We start from the raw sequence: 14,822 nt of genomic DNA on the forward strand, positions 1-14,822 counted from the left end.
GCTATGCATTTTGTGTTTTAAGACATGAAAAACATTTGGATGAATCATTTTATCCTCATGTAAAAAGAATTTCTTATTTGTGTTTATCACTTTATCCTTCGACATATTTTTGCGAGCAAATTTTTTCCGACTTAAAGTTCGTTTGCTCAAAGCAATGCAACAAACTGACCTCAGCGCATTTAAAATACATTCTTTTAATAAGAAACTGCCCTAAAAATATTATTATTGATAATTTTTTCACAGAAATATCATAACGTGTACATATATTTTCGGAATTTGAAGCAGGCACATGCAAATTATTTTTGTAATTTTTATTATATTTTTATGTATGTAACTATGTATGTTACATAACATTCATAAATCCAAATGAATTTTTGAATGTTTTATTTAAGTTTGTATCTATGCACGTATGTACATTGTATATGCAATACCTTCTTTTATGTTCTCATTGAAACGCAATAAGTGATAACTTTTTTTTCAATTCACGCAATTTCCGACTGGGCTGCTCATGCGGAGCAGTTCGCTTGTGCTCACCAACACAGTCACAGTTTAACTTTTGCCGACCACTGATCTATAAAGAGATCATATTACATATTAGGTAAGAATTGTTACGAAGCTTATGAAATTGATTGCGATTTCGTTGCAAAATCAACTTTCGCTACATGTACGATGACTGGAAAGGTTGTTTTAAAGGCAATTTCATAGAACACTTGTCAAAGCAGCAAGCAAAGGCATATGAGCCAAACTTAAAGAGGCGTCCATGATCCAGGACTCGTCACCTGTGATTACGTTATTCAAAATTGGGGGTCACTTTCACACATGTTCAAATTTTCTTAGCACACTTCCACTCGCCGCCATTTCTGGTCGTCCGTGAGCACTTTTGGGACAATCTTCGCGCACACCTAGCGCATGTTCAAGTGCTCCGTCACAATGTCATGAACCACAGATATTGATAAATTTAAATGTATTGTTGAGTTTTGAGTGAACGATATCTAAATTTTTCACTTGCATATGAAACTGTCTCCCGCCAGCTTAATTATACCCTTCACAGTGAACAACTTTAGATCCCGGTGGTTTCTCACATAGAATAGGGCTCCCCCACTATGGTACGCAGAACTTTATTTTGAAAAGCTTGAATTAATTTCAAATTTGAATTCGTTGCTGATTTAAATTTAATACGTCCAGAACGGCCTAAGTATTACCATATAAATTAGCAACTTATTCTTCAGACTGAGGAGGGATTTTGGTCTATGGAGCCAGTATAGCTGCGCCATATTTAATGTTAGGTGAATTCTTTTTATTTTTACGTTTCCAATTTTAATCCTCAAATATTTTGCGCATTGTGTGAGTTATTGAGCATGTAAAGCCACTTGAGGGCAATTTTTATGCTTGTTGGTATATACTTGTACTACTTGTACTGACTTTTGGTATTGATGCTAAAATGTTCCATTTGGTGTGCCACAGGCATTCAATTGCATCTGCAGTGTTCTGGAAGCAGTCTTAGGGTGGCCACTTGATACTAACAGTGCAGTATCATCAACATAAATTTCCGTCACTGTGGAATGAAATGACGAAGTCTAAGCATTCCATTTAAAAGCTTGACAATCACGCTGATTACACTTTAAGTGCAAACGCATGAATTCTGTCAAGCAACATCTATTTCAGCTATCGGAAATTCCATTTGACAAACAACATCCAAAAAATTGCTGACTGCCGCATTGCTCGATCCATCACTAAACTCGTTAGGAGTAAATGTCATTTGGGGGTGTGTAGCAAACACTTTGGCAAACACCAATGGCCTCTTCTAAAATTGGTGGGGATTTAGATATCAGCCGATTGTTTTGTCAAAAATATTCCACTCAAACATCAAATGAAAATACAAAGAAGAACGAAGACAGCTGTTATTTCATTGATTCACTGATTTCGGTAGCTAAAATTCCTTCGTTAAACTACATGTCCATCACAACTAAACTGTAGTTAAAGCGTGTAGTATAAAAATACGCGAGTTTATAATTTTCTTCGATAACGTCTACATCAAATAGCTGGTGCTTAGGCGACTTCTTTTGATCAATTTACAAGAGTTGTTTGAAGGACGCGTTTTAGTTTGCATTTTTCAATGGAATTTCGAAAGTGAAATATCTGCGACGTCCAATATTCTTGAAATAAAAGTCCTTACAAAATAATATCCTTGAAATCAAACTAGACTAGCACTGCATTGGTCACATTCCTATGCCTGTATTTCAGCATTTTTCGACATGCTAATAGAGTCATTAACACTTCATAGTTGCAAATTAACTGCAAAGAACGTTTATTAATTACGGGTTTATAAGCAAATTGTAGAGACAAGTATTGTTTGTAAATGAGGGTATATGACAATGGAGCTTCTCAGGTACTTTCACTGTCCAATTGAGGTACTTTGATAAAGCTTACGCCTGAAAGCGCTAGCAAATATGGAACCAGCATTAATTAAGGTCATGCACACGAAATCGTTTAGAGATCTACCCTTTCTTTTATATTTAGAGGCTTTTCTAGTTCATCAGCAACTGATTTTGTAAGCCGAAATGAGTCGCTTTTGTAATGTAGAAGTGTAGTTTCACGCATTTTAGCGGCATTTTTTCTTTATGGCCTGTCAAACGAAGGTTTTGTAAGTTTTTTCTGTAGATAATAATTGAGAAATAAAATGATAAATATATGAACTGAAGTCATATGAGCATAGCTAACATGGATCTCAACTGATTCATATAAACCAATACCTATAATCACGACTTTGATCGTGACGACGAATGAAACGGCTGGTTTCAAGGGCGTTGAATGACAATGAATATTATGACTAACATTTGATGATCATCCTTATATTATATGAAATCGTGTAATTACAAATAAATCCGAAGAACTCTATCTCCACTTTACTTTCCACAATCTTCTCTATTTAGTTTGAAAACGTAATACCATCATGGCCAAACTGTAAATTGAGCGTGTTATCTGAAAAAATTAAAATATTTAATTAGATTTATATTACGGTTTAATTAAAAATATCTAGTTTAGATTCACCTTCAGTGCAGTGTTAACCGATAAGGGTTCAATTCCCGCGATGGTTATATTTCGTGGTGCCTGCGATTGTGTTAGCATTAAGCGAATCGTATTTTGATTATGCACATCTAAGGCGTACCAGTGGATGTCATAGATCCCAGTACAAAATTGATCGTTCTAATGGAGAATAGTGAAACATACTAGTATTTAATAGAGTATTACTGCTTACTGAGGCATTTGGATTTAATATTTACACTTATTTCAACACGTGTACCAAGTATGCAGTACATATATAGCCAGAGAAAGCACACCAAAAGGTAAGTATAAGCGCCAGGCCAATCCTTCAGCATGATGATGAGCAGTGTGCTCAAGATACCCGCCGTGGTGCATATAATGTGCGCGGAGATGGTCCAAAAGAACAGCAAATTGCACTTATCATTAAAACTGTGGTGAATGCAAACAAAATTATATTTAGGGAAATTGAGAAATTTATATAGTATTCAAGAATACTCACTCCAGATAATACTGATGCCACTCTACAATATCGTTAACTAATTGAGTTTGACGATCTGCATTGTTATTTTCCTCTATCAATTTGTGTAAATCATTTATTTTCAGTGCTAATATATCGTAAAAGAACATTGAGTGTGTTAAAAAGATAATTAAATAGACATCACCAGCATATAAGCCGAAACATCCAATGAATACACAAACTACGCTGAAGGCATTGTTGACCCAATAACCATACAACGAATCCCTTTCGAAACCGGGCACTTCACAAAGCCATATCAAGTGTCGTTCGCCCTTAAGTATATACATCACAACCGGTGTGCATAATAGGAGCAGCCCAGTGACGAAATACGCTATTGCACAGCCAATTAAGAGTTTTTTCATACTCCTATTCCATGTGTGCAATTTCTGCTCGTACTCTTTACCCATCTCTTGATATTTCTCATAAATTTTTCCGATGTCCAAAGCTAATTTTCGATACAGTTTTGGATACAAAAGTGCTGACATCAACTTCACCGCTCCTTGTATGGTGCAGCTCACCGGTGAGGATACATCAAGCAACACTGTCCAATCTGTTGCAATATACTTTCGTATCGTATTCACCGAACAGAGGCAATAAAGTACTATTGCGGCAAGAACGAAATATGTGTTCAAATTGATTTCATAATGCTCCTCGATTATGTCCACACCGATCTGACGTGAGCAGAATCGTATAAACGAAAGCATTTTATAGAAAATGTCGGAGGGACGGTTTTGCCTTTTCATATTTTCAAAGAACACAAACTGCTTATAGTAATATTGCGATTAGTTCGATTACTTTCAACTGACTGCAGGCACAAGAGTATTTGATATCTGGATGTCAGTTTGAGTTCTTCATTCAAGGCTTGGCCCAGTAAGGGCACGCTCTCACGGTTGTCTATTTTCGATGTGTTAATAGAGTTACTTACACTAAATCGTTAGCATTATTTATTTACAAAGATAAGTTGTTGTAATTAAAATTACATCTTTCATACTATGTGTCTGCAGTCTAAAATATATGTAGACAATTGTCATTGATTGTTTCAATGAAATATCCATGCAAAGAAATAGTGCATATAATAATAGGACTCATCGAGGTATATTACAGTAACCAAAAGGAAGTTAAACCTTCTGATTACGAAGCCATCGGTTTAAAATTTTAACTCACTTAGTGTCAAAAATGTGGAAAAGTGTGACCCCAGTTATCACATTCAGTTAATTTTGACGTTATGTCATTAAAAGAGCTCTCTGAAATTGTTAATATAGGTTAGGTTAGGTGAATAATTTCTGGTGTGGTCACGAATAATCTCACTTGGACTGCTAGAGACCCCTGACCGATGTGATGTCCAGAACTCCTAGGTATGGATGAAAGGGACCTTCGCATATCGACAAAACGCCTTTAGCCAGAAACAAATTTATAAAGACGGCTAATATCAGTTGCAGGAAATGGGCCGGGTCAGTAGATAGTATGGCAACTGAGATGCTTCAAACTTAATTTGGCGTAAGCTGGACAGTGAAGGAGACAGCCTAGATGCTTCCACCTCATCTTCCTGATTGCAGCTTTGCCAAGTTGCGTCTTTAGCCACACCGCTTGTGTACTAATGGGGCAGTGTCCACTTAGAGCATATATTATTGCGCTGATGTGAGCAGTTTAAGTACCTCAGCGCTCAAACTCACGAAGGCAGGTAATTCCTGTAGCTCTGCTATCGGAGTGGATGCATCTCTCTACAAACGAAGCCGCACTGCAGAGAAGTATATCTGCTACTTCTGGTTGCCTTAGAGGTAGCAAAATACTCAAGTTTGTTTTGAAATATGCGAATATGCAGATTTGAGACCTTTTGTTTACTTACATACATCGAAATCATTCATCTTGGCGCAAAATGTTCAAATTACCGAAGATGTAAAACTTTTTAAATCATATACTTTAAATAGTGAAAGATGTCAGTTGCAAACAGACTTAAACAACCCAGTTTCTTGGTGTGTTAGAAATGATATGCCATTGAACCTTAAAAAATGTAAAACGATGTGCTTTTCCCGTAGACCTGTAGACCATACTTCATACGAAATACAAAACTTTAACTTGGAGCAATGCAGTTTTGTTGATCTGGGAGTAACTATGGACCCCAAACTCAATTTTAATCTACTCTTAATAAGTAACATTTAAAAATAATAAACTTACTTTAATCTAATTCTTAATTTTGGCTGTTGAAACTTTTGTTTCTGTAGTCTAGGAGCTTAAAACTCTCTTACGTCTCTTACCTTTCATGACTCGGCTGATTCAGCTCGTTTGCGGATTGCGGCTCTCCCGTCGGTTGGGCGGAAGGAGGGTAATCGTTGAGTATTATTATTATTACCTAGTAAGCCAACAACCTCCTTTCAGAAAGGGGGAAAGCTTTAGAAAATTTCTTACAAAAAAAGGGTCTGTCAATTGAGCGTATTATTGGTGATATGAGATCGGCAAATCTGGAATAAGTAGTACAATATTCCAGCGGTAGGACGGTCATCATATAAAGTAGTGATGGTGGCCTTAAGCTCGAAATACCATAATGTTCAAAAACCAAAAGTTCAAAGATGGAATTATCGCTGAAATAGTCTGAAAGCAAAAGCAACTATTGCACATGTAAGTGAAATCTAACGAACTTTTGAATCCAAATAAAGATTATAAGAAATTGAACCTAAACGCTGGGAATGTTCGTCGGACTGTTGATGGGTGGAAGGAATGGTGCTAAATCTCTATAGACTAATTTAAGCAAGTTTGTAAGTAGTTCTAATGACCAAACCAAAGTTTTGTAAGCTAGATAATCATGAAAACATGTGCATAGCTGTTATGGATTTATAAATAGACCTTGAGTTTCCAGAAATCAATGAGTAAATCAATGATAAATTAATCATAAGTCCTTGCCCTTTGGTCTTAAGTACAATAAGAAAGTGTAGGAATTTTCAACACACCTATATACATATGTATGGTTATCGAACTCTTATGGCTTAGTGATCGCTTGGGTTCCATGTACAACATTATTTTCCCAGCTTACTAGACAATTAGAGACGTTAGTTGTTGTTAATTGACTGTTGTTAATCGAAGCATTTCCGGCAGCTTTAATAATAGTTTCTTCATATGAATTGCGTGCCTATTGTATTTCAAATAGCTACTTATGTAGCTAAATATGCATGATTTATGGTTTGGTTTCACATAACTACAATTTCTTGCGGATAAACATATGATTGAAATCATTGCTACAATTACTTCTAGGTTCAATGAAACTTACCTGATTACTACATATGCTTTTCAGCCATAATGAATACATTAAATACTGTATTAATGGTTTTATTATTTTGCTGTTTGCATATCGAAGTTAATGCTTTGTTGTTACATTCGATACGAACTTGGTTAGTCAAGTTGCAATAGTCATGCGTGTGTCTCAGCCTTAAGGCTTCCTAGTTTAATATATAGTTTTAGTGGTTTACTGATGCGACTAGTTAACAGATTTCCCGCCCTAACGCCTTTAATGAATTGTTTCTTAATGATACATGCGTGCCGCTTGTTATCAAAAATAATGCCGTAACTATAGAAGTCAAATAATTGAGTTATTCATAAAGTAATTAGATTGTAAAGGCATTAAAAGTTTATTCAGCTTATGATATGAGCCATAAATCGAAGTTATTAAGCTGTGAACAAGTGCCTCATACCATTTTTTCGCTTCAAAAGTGGCTCGCTAAAAAATTTTTTGCTGAAGTAAAGAGATCAAGATGGAAACAAAAGTTTGATTTGAAGGCCTTGAAGCTTCACAATACCAATATGAACCGAGAAGGCTAAGTTACCCTTTAACCCTTCTGCACAAATTGAGATTGTACCCCTCATAAACAATTTGTGGGTCAATATGACCCAATAGCAAAAACACGTCAGTATGGTAAAATTATAATGACAAACTCATTTTTTTTATTATTCAAACATAAAATTTACAAATTCAAAATTGTTTTCAATAGGAGTCAGTAAAAAATACGTCAATTCTGACAATTTATACACATAACTTCCTTTACACTATGTTGCTTGCATATAAATTTCAAGCATTTATCGCAACGAACTGAATGCTTCTTGGAGTTTTTAGGATGTGGACAATAAAAACACCTTTGTCTCTTACCCAAGAAGCATAAAGGAGAATCTTGAAGCTGGGATCGCATCAACACCTGCTTTAGTCGCATTATAGTGATGCATTATTTCTGGTTTCTTTTTCTGATCATCCCTAGTCTCTGCCGAATGATGAAGAGTATTCATTACAACAAGGAATTTGTATTTCTTTGGCATGTAGGTCACAACAGTCACATTTGTTTCAGTTCTAGTGAAATGAATAAATCGAAAGCACCTTTTATGCTAGCAACCAAGAAAGGTGCGTGTTGTGAAGGGCCTGGTTTATTTGAAAGAATGCATTCTTGTCGCGTTCTGTTGCATTGCATTTGTTGAGGATCTTTATACCAAACAATCGTACCATCTTTTGCAGGAAAACATTCATTATTTCCTTGTGTTTCTCTGCTAAAACTTTCAATGCTATCGAAAGAATCTGTAGATATATCAGACTCATTTATTTCAGATTCATCACATTGAAAATCTTGATCTTCATCAGACGCTTCATCAAGTGACTCGTCATCATCATTGACAATTTCTTCAATTCTTTCACATGATAGAATCTATACAAATATGAATACATACCTACATATAATAAAAGAATCGCAATGTTATAAAAGATGTAAATTATTACCTGGTTTCTTCGCTGCATTCTAATTGCGCAGATTTTTACATTCGCATATCACTGAGCAAAAAAATTGTCTACCCGAGCGTCTTCACAGTTGAAATAAATCACACAACTGACAACATTTTTATAAGCTTGGACGTATGTTTGCTGTATGTAGTAGAATACAGTTATCCCAGAGCAAAACAAAATTCACCAACTACATACATATGTACATACATAGCATCAAAAAAATTCAGAAAATAAAGTTCAATACCGTTATCACTAGGCACCGCAAAAATCACAAATGACCACTAGCACGCTTTTTCTGTTTAGTCACATTTGAGCATAAATTTTCTTGGTGGTCAAAATGACCCACAAATTGTATACGCGTACGAAAAGTTTTTAAAAAATTTTGTTAAAAAGCTGGCTCGTCCTGGAAAAAAAATGTGTACGTACAACTCATCATAAGACTCAGACTGAGGATATCAAACTGGTTTTATAAGCAATTAGCCATCCTAAGGCATGGTAATACGCATTTGTTTCTTAAATTTGGGTCATTTTGACTCAATTTGTGCAGAAGGGTTAATCAAAGCATTACTCTCAATATAGAACGAAGAGCGATGAGTAAAGCTTTACATTCATTCTAATGAACATTATTTAATTGTTAGGCTTCTCAGCTTATATGTTTTAGCCTATAATATTAAAGTAGCAGTAAAATTACTTTTTCGTTTCAGTTACAAATATTTCTAGTTTTCACGCTGCTATATGGCTTGGCTATTGCACAGGACTATCAGGATTATCAGGAGAATACACCGCGTCCTGCACCGATAAGACTGCGGCCCAGCGCTGGTATAGCGGAAGCACCACGACCCACACCTGTGCCTATACTGAAGCAAATAAATAAGTAAGACTACCCAAAACATGCACATTTATACCACAAATTCTGTAATTGTCATTTATAGACACAACGAAGATGGTTCCTATACATATGGTTATGAGGGCGCTGATGGTTCTTTCAAAATCGAAACTAAACTAGCGACCGGTGAGGTAAAGGGTAAATACGGTTATGTCGATGAGACAGGCAAAGTGCGTGTAGTGGAATATGGCGCCAATCAATATGGTTTCCAACCTTCCGGTGAAGGCATCACAGTAGCGCCACCTACTTTGGTCGATGAAACGCTCAAGGAGGAGCCAGAGTACGAGGATGAGCCCTTGCGGCCACAGAGACCTTATGTAAGTTAACACAATAGTTCTAGTGCTGGAATGTTTATACATTTTCAATTTGTTTTCAGCGCCCAGCCCGTCCACAACAGCCGCGTCCGGCACCAGCGCCACGTCCACAGCCACGTCCACAACCCCAACCTCAACCACAATACTTACAATACGAAGAAGAACAAGAACAAGAGCCAGAGCCACCACGTCGCATACAGTACGCACCACCACCACAAGCTTCCGCTCCACCAGCGCCACCAAGAATACAAGTGCCTGGCGCCCAACGTACTACCGATGTTTTATACTCTCCACTGCAGCGCCCGGCGCGTCCCGAACCAGACTACTCACAATTGCAGGTATTTGAGCAGCAGACAAACACAACAGAAATTATTAATTGAAAAGTTTATTTTCAAAACTTATATAGAACTTCCCATCCAATGTGCGTGTTTCCCGACCTGTCTATGCGCCCGCACCAGTTCAACCTGCACCCTCCAGCGCACGCGCTAATAACTTCCTAGGACCGCCATCTGGTGGTCGCCCCATTCTGGAACCATCGCAGTTTGGTCCAGCGCCACAGGCCCGTCCAGTACAGCAATCTGCACCAGCGCCTCTACCCATCTATCCACCACAGATCAACCATCAGCCACAGGCGCAAGGACGTGCCGGTGGTGGTGGCGGCAGTTTGCTGGATCAGTTGGCGCGAGACTATGCTTTGCCGCAGGGAAACGCTCAACCTTTGCATGACATTTCATTTGGTTACTACTGAGCGTGTAGTCACTTTGGATTCGGCTTAGTTTTTTAATCGTATGTAAATCCATGTAGCAATGAACTACCGTAAATCATTGCAAAGCTGCCAATTTCTTTGGAAAATTGTAATTTATAAATTACTTAAGTATAATTTCGATAAAATAAAAAACGAAACGAAATACCAAGTACAGTTAAAAACCTTTAATAAAATTTATGTTATTTGAAATATTTTTAATTGATAATAGCATTAAAAGGGGGTACGAATTTTAAAATTTGAAGTAAATGTTATATGAATAAATAGAGTTTATAAATTGATCGGTCATAGTCAAGTTCAAGTATGGATAATTTCTTAATTTGCTATAATTTTCGAACAAATTTTCCAGATCGGAATATACTATATAACTGACTAATCCAAATCAATAACCAGATATTTTTTCTTATTAAATGAACTTAATTCGACTTTTAGATTATATTCTGAAGGATATACATACTATCTTCTATCCAACGATATTTTCTTGTTTTTAAAAAACTTTTCGATATTTCTGTAACCCGATTGGTTCGTTAAACATACATAAGGAGGAGGATACTTTTTCGGTTTTCTGGAAATTAATCACCTACAACACCAAACAATTTATATGAGACTAAAAACTATTTCTTGGAAAATGTAGAGTTTTTTTTATTTTAGTTTTGCAATAAAATTAAACAATAATGAGCATGATTTTGCAATTACATAAAATTAAATCCTTTAGTAGTACTAGTATACCAAATCAAACTTGTCCCTTAAATAACTTCTGTATCTGCATAAATATACTATGGTTTTTAATTTTATAGTAGGGGGAAGTATCGAAAGCCGGAGTGCGGAACTTTAAATTTAAACCTAAACTTAACGTCCTTCCACGGAACCACCGGCTAAGTATTACTTCGTGGGAGGGACAAGACATTTGTCTCCTCTATTGCGCGGACTGACGGACGCGTAGTCTGTTGAAAAGATCTCAGTTTGGTCATTATGAACGCTGACGCTTCGCTGACAGCTTTCCATTTATCAGTCGACTGACACATGAGGGTCGTTAAATTATCGACCGTAAAACTACCACCGAGTGTAGTTTTTAGCTTTTCCCTTATATTCGAAAATCCGAAAATCGAGGGCAATACAATAATATATGTTCAGAGTCTTCTATATACTCTGTACACGTCGGACAGTTCGAACTATTGTCATTGTGGAATCTGAAAAGGTAGCTTCTAAAGCATCCATGTCCACTAAGTATTTGGGTCAGATGGAAATCTAGGTCCCCATGTCGTCTGTCTACCCACGAGTGGATGTGCGCTATAAGTCGAGAGCCCTTTTGATGAGGAATTCCACCGCTCCTGCCACATTTTGGTGCTCTTGTTTCTCTCTTTTGTCCTTGCCGGTACTATTTTAGGCGTTGATAATTGATATAAACGCTCGAGTTCATCTCTCTGGTTGTCAATGGGCGGCATGCTGGCTAATACTTCAGCAGCGTCGGTTGATATATTATGATGAATCTCTTAAAGAGGGGTTGAAGTCAGTGATATCGAAGGGAATACTACATAATAATACGAATAATATATAAGGTGATTCAAGTAGAAGTACTTTTTTTACAATAGCCTTTTTTGACAGATTTTGAGCCGTGTCAAGCTGTCATGTTAATACGAGTATAATCGACCTACTGAGCATACTATTCGCAACACCATCACCCATCTTGAGACTCAGCATTCATTATTGAATAATATTCGACAGAATAGACCACGTCCAGCACGTAGTGAAGAAAATATAGCAGCCGTAGCTGAGGGTGTACACGAAGAGCGTGGAAAGTCGATTCGGCGCTGTTCGTACCAACTCGAACTAACGTATGGAACGACTTGGTACATTTTACGTCAAAATCTTAAATTGAAAGCGTACAAAATACAGCTTGCGCAAGGACTGAAGCCGGGCGATCTTTCCAAGCGACATCGCTTCGCTCTATGGGCTCTTGAAAATATCCAAGAAAATCCGATGTTTTCGAGTCAAAGTTTGTTCAGCGATGAGACTCATTTCTGCTTCAATGGGTATGTAAACAAACAAAATGCATGCCGCATTTGTGACAAAGGGCAACCTAAATATATTCAAGGGCTAACATTTCATCCAAAAATGAGCCTGTGGAATCATCGGTCCATATTTATTTACAAATGATGACGGTGAGAAGTAACTATCAGTGGCGACCATTATCACGCCTGATGCCTGAATTGAAGCCCGTGATTTCGACGGCATTTAATTTCAACAAGACGGCACCATTTCCTTAACATCGCATCAATAAATGGACTTATTGAGAGCACACTTCGGTGAGCAGATAATTTCACGTTTTGGATCGGACGATTGACCACCAAGATCGTCTGATATTATACCCTTAAACTTTTTCCTGTGGGGTATGTAAAGTCTGAAGTCTATGGGGACAATCCCGCTTCGATTCAGGCCTTGGAGCAAAATATCACGCATGTCATTCGCCATTGAAATTGAACTCAACGGATAAACCATCTGAGGCATAGCCGCAGCCATTTGAAAGAGACAATTTTTAGAAAAGAAGTGCCAAATAATGTTCTATCGAATGATAATAAACATTTCCTATTAAGTTTTAAGTTTCTATGTTTTTTCTTTAAAAAAGTGGGGAACCTCCAAATGGATCACCCTTAATTATTTATATTCAATTGCGCACACCACCGCTAGGTAGGTAGCCAACTGGACAAGTGAGTCGCGCTGTACTTTATTTCATGACATTGAACATCATCAATACATCGCGTATTATGTTGCAGCATAGCCAAGCGGAGTGAGCGGCGAACACTCGACTTTTTCCAAATACATTTTTAAATTCTTGATATCCATCGTATGGAATGTTCGGATCGAATAATTCAAAAAGTTACATAAAGGCATCGAATAAGTTTTGATTTAACTATATTATATTTCGGCAACCTTAGTGTTGCAATCTGGTAACTCACGACTTAGTCGTAAATTTTGGCATATTAGATGTTACACATATTCAGAACTCTCTGACATAAGAGTGCTATTTGTGTTGCTGCACTTAATTAAATTTTTTGCGATGAAGCTCCATTCACAACTCGTGTTTTTTAACGGTATGATAAATTCAATAAAGGTTGTGAATCACTCCAGGATTCCAGCATACATTCAATATATAGTAGCATGAACATTTTATTCAAAACGAAAATTGTTTCACATTGGATCCCACACAATTTTTTATCGCTAGAAAAAGGCTCGTGTTGATTGGTCGAGAGAAATGTTAAAAAAAAAAACTATATGGGTGTTTCCAGATGAGCCGAATCCAACAAAAGTTTTTTGCGAACTAAGTTAATGGTTACTTGTTTTTTTGAACAACTGTACTTATAACGACCATTCCACTAGAACAACGCAGAACAGTAAATTCTGAGTGTTATACAATCATTTTCTTGGCAGTTGTCTTTCAAGAAATCAGGAAAACCAACCACTGAAAATAAATGCGTGCTCTCACATATCGACTGTAACTTCTTCTTGCTCCTATACGGAAAATATATACGAAGAGGTAAACGTTTGCGACACCTGAAGAGGCGGTTGATTTGTTCAGAATGCCTGCTTTGGGGATACCTCAATCAGAGTGGCAGAAGTGCTTCGATAATTGCTTCAAACGCATGCCAAAGGGCTTAGACCCTAATGGAGAATATTTTGAAAAAACATCAAAGCGATTTTCGATGAATAAAACTTGTTTTTGTTCTCTAACCCCAGAGTATAAAAGGCAACCCTCGCAACTCCAAGATACAAATTAAGAGCTTTTGCTGAGGCGTCATTTTAATTATTATTTTTAAATAACACAACACTTATTATGACGTAACGCTCGCGATGCAAAGAATTTTTTAGTTTATTTTTTTACAACTTGAGTTACATACATTATTAACGTTTTAGTAAGAATCCCTTCAGTGTAGATAGTCTAGCTTTCCCATGGCTGAATAATTATTCAATTTAATTCAAACATATAAACTATCAAATCTTTCATCTTTATAATATAAGTATAGATTTCACATCGTTAAAATGTTTTAGCATGGAGTTTACAAAATTTTAACAAACCAAATTGTACCACTCGGATACCAAGAGTCCAAGTTGCTGCGAATGGCGCCGAATCAACTCTCCACGGTCTTCGTGTACACTCTCAGCTAAAGCTGCTATATTTTCTTCACTGCGTGCTGGACCTAGTCTATTCGGTCGAATATTATCGAATAATGAATTCTGGATCTTAACATGGGTGATGGTGTTGCGAATTGTACGCTCAGTAGCTCAATTATGTTGACCTTAATTTGAACGAAGCGCGCGAAACACATTCTTTACAGAACGTGAATTTTCGCAATAAAGTTGAACGACTCGTAAACGTTGCTGAGGCGTCATGATGAAATGCTAAACAAAACTTAACAAAAATAGCATGACAACTTGACACAATTTACGCGGGATCAGTCAAAAAAAGGTTATTGAAAAAAGAACGTTTACTTGGATCACCCGTTACTTACTTCTATGAGGACTTATATTTTAGTCTTGTTGCATTC

At 36.9% G+C, this 14,822-nt stretch overlaps 2 protein-coding genes across 4 annotated transcripts in view; one reads left to right on the forward strand and one right to left on the reverse strand.

Annotated features, from left to right (window-relative positions):
- Positions 1-10,470, forward strand: part of LOC126751282 (tyrosine-protein phosphatase non-receptor type 23) — a 29,808-nt gene extending 19,338 nt beyond the window's left edge. The window contains exons 2-5 of the mRNA XM_050461413.1: positions 9,020-9,189; positions 9,248-9,518; positions 9,578-9,853; positions 9,922-10,470. Coding sequence (XP_050317370.1) covers positions 9,020-9,189; positions 9,248-9,518; positions 9,578-9,853; positions 9,922-10,263 — 1,059 coding nt within the window. The 3' untranslated portion in view covers positions 10,264-10,470. The remainder of the gene's footprint in view (positions 1-9,019; positions 9,190-9,247; positions 9,519-9,577; positions 9,854-9,921) is intronic.
- LOC126751279 (odorant receptor 67d-like) lies at positions 2,502-4,362 on the reverse strand. Of its 3 annotated transcripts, XM_050461409.1 has the most exons (5): positions 3,708-4,362; positions 3,545-3,650; positions 3,285-3,474; positions 3,052-3,207; positions 2,502-2,982 (listed from the first exon to the last, which is right to left on the reverse strand). In XM_050461409.1, exons 1-5 carry the CDS (start codon positions 4,303-4,305, stop codon positions 2,926-2,928), a joined length of 1,107 nt encoding a protein of 368 aa, XP_050317366.1. In that variant the 5' UTR covers positions 4,306-4,362; the 3' UTR covers positions 2,502-2,925. The 3 variants fall into 3 exon arrangements, with proteins under 3 accessions (XP_050317366.1, XP_050317365.1, XP_050317367.1); XM_050461408.1 differs by having other exon boundaries at positions 3,545-4,362; XM_050461410.1 differs by lacking the exon at positions 2,502-2,982 and having other exon boundaries at positions 3,067-3,230; positions 3,545-4,362.
- Positions 10,471-14,822: the final 4,352 nt, after the last annotated feature.

This window comes from Bactrocera neohumeralis, chromosome 2 (genome assembly GCF_024586455.1).
Source record: "Bactrocera neohumeralis isolate Rockhampton chromosome 2, APGP_CSIRO_Bneo_wtdbg2-racon-allhic-juicebox.fasta_v2, whole genome shotgun sequence".
In the NCBI taxonomy this organism is placed as follows: domain Eukaryota; kingdom Metazoa; phylum Arthropoda; class Insecta; order Diptera; family Tephritidae; genus Bactrocera; species Bactrocera neohumeralis.